Source organism: Nicotiana tomentosiformis, chromosome 7, assembly GCF_000390325.3.
Source record: "Nicotiana tomentosiformis chromosome 7, ASM39032v3, whole genome shotgun sequence".
Taxonomy (NCBI): domain Eukaryota; kingdom Viridiplantae; phylum Streptophyta; class Magnoliopsida; order Solanales; family Solanaceae; genus Nicotiana; species Nicotiana tomentosiformis.
The window spans coordinates 69,285,313-69,291,163 of NC_090818.1; the positions used below are offsets into that span (position 1 = coordinate 69,285,313).

General features: G+C 37.9%; 1 protein-coding gene across 1 annotated transcript; it reads right to left on the reverse strand.

Moving 5' to 3' along the window:
- Window positions 1-1,443: 1,443 nt before the first annotated feature.
- LOC108946310 (receptor-like protein 7) lies at window positions 1,444-5,214 on the reverse strand. The gene has a single exon (XM_018773134.3). It carries the CDS (start codon window positions 4,948-4,950, stop codon window positions 1,540-1,542), a length of 3,411 nt encoding a protein of 1,136 aa, XP_018628650.1. The 5' UTR covers window positions 4,951-5,214; the 3' UTR covers window positions 1,444-1,539.
- Between the last annotated feature and the right edge of the window lie 637 nt (window positions 5,215-5,851).

A 5,851-nucleotide genomic window follows, 5' to 3' on the forward strand; every position in this document is an offset into this window, starting at 1 on the left:
GTCCCATGTGTAATTGGTCTCCATATATGATTTTGCACTGCTACCTCATTAGTTACCTTTTAGGATTGAGTTAGGCCCGAAGTCCATTTCTTGTCTGAACGAATCAAATAATTTCTCATAGTTTAACTATTTTTAGCCTCCATGATAGTTTAATTATCAATTTTCCTTTAAAGAAAATAAATGTCTTGAAGAGAGACTTGAATTTGCTTTGATTCAATATCCTATGCTACCTGTAATTATATACAGATTACCAAATGTGCAGAGAGAAAGCTTAAAAATAAAAACTTTTTGTGATATATGACTAAGGGTGGCAAGTGGGCCATTCAGGTCCGGGAACGGCCCGGGACCGCGGGTCAAACGGGCCAGGACCGTTTGACCCGGTTTTAGTGGGCCTGAGCCGGTTTCGTGGGTCGGTCCTATGATTTGGGCCCGCCAGTCCCGGGACCATTTAGCCCGCCAGGGACCGGTCCCTTAGCGGGCGAAACGGTCCCTACGGCTATTTTTATAAATAAAAAAAAAGATTTTTTTTTTTTAAAACAATATAGCCGTAGGCCTGTCAAAAATAGCCGTTGGCTATTTATAAAATTGTCATTTAACCCCCCCTCCCCCCAACTTTGTTTTAACCCCAAACTTTTTATACATTTAATATATATACTATACTATACTATATATACATCTTATATACTAATACATCTTATATATAGTATATAAGATGTATATATAGCTTATCGAATATAGCTTTTGTATATATATATAGCTTTTATATATAATTATACATTTAATATATATACTATACTATACTATATATACATCTTATATATTCGATATTGAATATTAAAATTTAGGATGTTAAATAAAATTTAGGTCACAATTCTATAATAAAATTTACAAAGCATTGCCTTAGATATTTTTTTTAACATACTTTTGTCTCTAATATTTATTTAATTTTTTTTAAAAAAAATATATATGTTGGGCCCACTTAGCCCGTTTAGCCCGGGACCAAACGGTCCTGGTCCCGGGCCGATCCCTACAAAAAGCCCGTTTGGCCCGTTTAATTTTGGGACCGGCCCGGGACCGTTTGGACCGACCCATTTGGCCCATTTAGGTCCGGGACCGGCCCACTTGCCAGCCCTATATATGACTAATAAAGGTGAAGAAGAGGCTGGTGTGGGAAGAGAAATAATAGGGGATGAATCTCATTCTTCAATCGACTATGCTTCAATTCCAAATTAGTCTAAGTCGGCTTCATAAACCTTCTGTATCTATTTTGCTCTATTCAGGTCCATAGTGTGTGTCTAGGTGTACACATCGGGATGAATTAAATGATCTATCATAGTTAAAGTGTTTCAAACGCTCCGTCAACCTACTGCAACCCTTTTACTTTATCCAGGCATGCGACAAATTAAGGACAAATTATGAATTGTACAGAAGAGAATTAATAAATGACTTGAAGAGAGACTTGAATTTGCTTTGAATCAATATCCTATGCTAACTGTAATTATATACAGATTACAAATGTGCAAAGAGAAAGCTTAAAATTCAAAACTTTTTGTGTAATATGACTAATAAAGGAGAGGAAGAGGATGGTGTAGGAGGAAAAGAAATAGGGGATGATGACATATGACAAGTGCATTTTGGATCATGTATTGCTTTCTTTCTTTGGAAATCTAGTTTACTACAGAAGACACAATACCTCCCAAGAGATGCTTCAGCTTCGAACTCATCCTCATCTTCAGTGTCATCTGAGGTCTCATCTTCAAAGTGATCCACTGCCACAACCTTCCCAGGGTCATATCTGGTGTAAGTGAACCCAAATCTTGGAAACATCAGTTTAAGCATTCTCTCCAATTGTTTGTCGCAGTATTTTCTCCCTTGCTTGTAAAACAACAGAGGTGCAATGGAGATTGCTGCACCTACACCATATCCCACACCCGTGAATATGAATTGCCAATCATAAAAGTCATCTTGAGAAGTTGGTGGTGGTGTCAAATCTGGAGCATTGCTTTCGCAACTGTTATTGAGAGGGAACCCGCATAGGCCTCTGTTTCCTTTAAAGGAAATTGCTGAGAATGTTTGAAATTGATTACTCGATGGGATTCTTCCAAACAATTTGTTGAATGACAAGTTCAGAACTGATAGGAATGTCAGATTTGCAAGCTCCGCAGGGATATCACCAGACAGCTGGTTCCAAGACAGGTCTAGTGATCCAAGCATTTTTAGCTTCCCAATTGATTTTGGAATTGGTCCCTCAAGGGCATTGTGTGACAGGTTCAGGACATAAAGTGAGCTAAGATCACCGACTGTATCTGGAATCACTCCATGAAATTTATTTGAAGAGAAATCAATAGATGTGAAGACCCTGAGAATCTTCACAAGCTCCATCTCCATCCCTTTGATGGTTATTGTAACTGTGTCCTGATAGTATAAGTTACTTAGTTGGAGGAACCTAAACTGGATGTGGCGTCCTGACTCCATGTAATCATCTTCAACCATCATTCCTCTCCAATTTGAAAAGCATTCTGCATTCAACATACCAGTGAAGTTGTTGGAAGCTATATCTATGATCTGGAGATTTTGCCAGCTATTTCTAGTTGGATCACACTCAAGACTTCCTGTGAATAGATTGGAGCGCAAGACTAGGACTCTCAGACTGTACGAGCTACTCAACATGCACGGGAAACTATCAACAAGTCTGTTATTTCCAACATTCAGGACCTCCAACAACTCGCAGCTGGCCAGCGACTTCGGCAGCTTCCCTTCTAAGCTATTCCTACTGAGGTCTAAAGTTTTTAGAGCACAACGAATTGGAAATGAATATGGTATAACACCATTGAGTCTATTATTCCCTAGATTCAGCACTCCAAGAGTTGTACTATTTTCCAGTATACATCGTGGTATTGTTCCACTCAAGGCATTGCAAGACAAATCAAGAACTTGAAGGTAGCTAGCCTTGCATATGGATTCAGGAATTCTTCCAGCGAGTTCATTATTTGCTACTGAGAAAAAGGAAGCAAGAGCAAGATAATCACCAATATCCAGTGGGATGGAATTGCTGAAATTATTGCTCGAGTAGTCCACAAAGATGGCAGAAGAAGGTGGAATTGGTAGGTCACCTTTTATACGGTTGGAATGCAAGTCAAAGGCTACAAGATTGCTGGAAACATTGTATGGCTGTTCCACGTACTCCAGCTGATTAAAGGAAAGATTCAGGTGAGCGAGAGCTCCATCACCAATTCCCCAAATCCAATTTGGTATTGCTCCCCGTATTTGGTTGTCAGAAAGATCTAAGTGGATCATCCTTGACTGATTTTGAAGATAAGGAAACTTTTGCAGCCGACAAGAAGCTAGATTCAATATGCTCAACTGGGGAAAAGTGAACGAGGTCAAATTGCTGCTACTAGTATCAATGGTCAAGTTATTGTAAGAAAGCTCTAGTCTTGTAAGGTTACTGAGCCTCCCAATCAGGTCAAGTGACATTCTCCCACTAAACAAGTTGGAAGAAAGTGAGAGGACCTTAAGCCTCTCAACTCCAAATATGGACTTGGGAATCGATCCATTCAGATGGTTGTTACTCAAATCAATAGTATCCAGCAGAGAGGAGGATGCATTGCGGAATTCTTTGACTTGGCCAACAAATTGATTGCCGTTAAGAAAAAGCTGCTGCAAGGAGGGGAGCTCAAAGATATATGCAGGAAGGATCCCGTTGAGCAAGTTGTTCCCTAGATTTATGTAGACAAGCTCTGAGAGTCCTTCAAAATGAGCTGAAGACAAGAGACCAGTTAGATCATTACGAGAAAGGTCTAAGTAGGTGAGTTTCTTGGACCGTTGGAAATATGGGATAGAACCAGTGAAATTGTTCGAGGAGACATCTAAATAAACAAGATTGCTAAGGTTTGCTATTGTGGAAGGTATTGATCCACTGAAACTGCAATTGAAGAGCTCTACCCTGGACAAGTTATGAAGGTTTGAAATGGACTCTGGTAATGAACCAGAAAAGTTTGTGTAGCTTAGTGATATCGTCCTCAAAGATCTGTTTCGAGAAAATTTTGGAAAACTGCCACTAAGCCACTTATTATTTGACAAGGCCAAAGTCTCTAGAGCTTGTATCTGAAAGATCTTTTCAGGAAATACTCCCTGAAGATTACAAGAACCGAGGGTCAATGTAGTCAAGTTTGTGAAATTGGCAAAATATTCAGGAACTGTGGTAGAGAGATTATTCTGGTCAAGATGGATGATAGAAAGAAATCGAAGCTTGGAAAGTGATTCATCAATGGGGCCTGAAATTCGACAAGTACGCAAGCTCAAGACTGTCAAGTTAGGCAAATATGAAGATAAAGATTGACACCACTCACTCTTCTGAGCTGAAAGATCAGCACCATCAAGGTAAAGCTCTCTAAGCTCTGTTGTATTCTCAATGAACTGTTTCAAATTGGGATTCTCTAGTTTTAGAGGTTGAATTCCAGGGAAAAGAGTTGAGAGATCAAGAGTAACTAGCCTTGTTAATCTTGATAACATCATAGGAATTTGCCCAACAAAACCGGCATTCGATAAATTCAGGTACTTCAAGTTCGTTAAGTTGTCTATACCAACTGGTATTCCAACATTGAACCTGTTGTAAGCCAAATTTAGCTTCTCAAGATACTGAAGACTGAAAAGAGCACTTGAATTCTCAATTCCACCAGAAATTGCCTCATTATCCAATTCCAAGTTAATCACATGACCAGAGCTATCACATGTCACCCCATCCCATTTGCAACAGTCACTTGTGTTCTTGTTCCAACTTGCCAATTTGTTTGACAAACTAGAGTCGTATTGTAGGCTGCCCTTCAACTGCAGCAACAATGATTTTTGATCATCAAGACATTGGGAGGAAACCAAGAAAATCTCATTACCTGATAAGATTTGCCAAAAGGGTATCAAGAAAAACCATAGAAAGTGTATAATTCTCATTGCATATAACTTGCATAGACTCCCATAAGACTGAAAAATGAAGTCTTGATAGAATTATAACCCATCAAACTTGTTCTTTTACACTTTGTAAGTTCAACCTTCTTCACGTTCTGACTAAAGTAAAGGAGAAGATAGAAAGACAGTAGTTGCGGGGAAGCTTGAAGAAGAGAAAAGAAGAAGAAATGATGCAAGAAATGGTCAAAAGGAAGATAGGAGAACTGCTGGTTGTGTATTGTTTTCTTTTCTACGCGTTTTTATGTCGGCTTATTTGTTTATTCTCTGGATGACTTTGACGCTACTGGTATCTTATTTGTCTATGTTGAATAAATTAATCATAACCTTGACCTTTTGCATTTGTTTGAATTTATGATTGGGCATTTTCAATAACAACTTGCTCGTTTACACCAAAGTAGTTACAATTAGCCCGGGCTCTGCCCGGCCCAACAACCATAGTCACAGGCAAAATTTTCATGTTACACTTAATTTTGGGCCATTCGTTAAATTTATATCTACTTTTAAAAAAAAGTTGAACCGATACCCAATTTTTAGATAACTTCAAATATATACATATATTTTTCTTTTTCTCTTAATTTTGTTTTCTTCTTCTTTTTAGTTGGAAAATGGGTTTGCTAAATTTATTGTTATTTCGATAATTTGATGATCGAGATTTGTTATTTTTGATATTTGAAAGTTATGTTTCAAATGTGAGTTCATTTAAAGTAGATTTGGGCATTGAATCGTGTGTTGAAAATCGAAAAACAAGTTTATATTTCAGAATTTAGGATTCGAAATCTGAAGTTGCATTCAATAGAGTGAATTACTTAAAATTTGAATTTTTGAAGTTGCATTCAATAAAGTGAACATAAGATTTGAATTTCTGAAGTTGCATTTGAAAGATAAA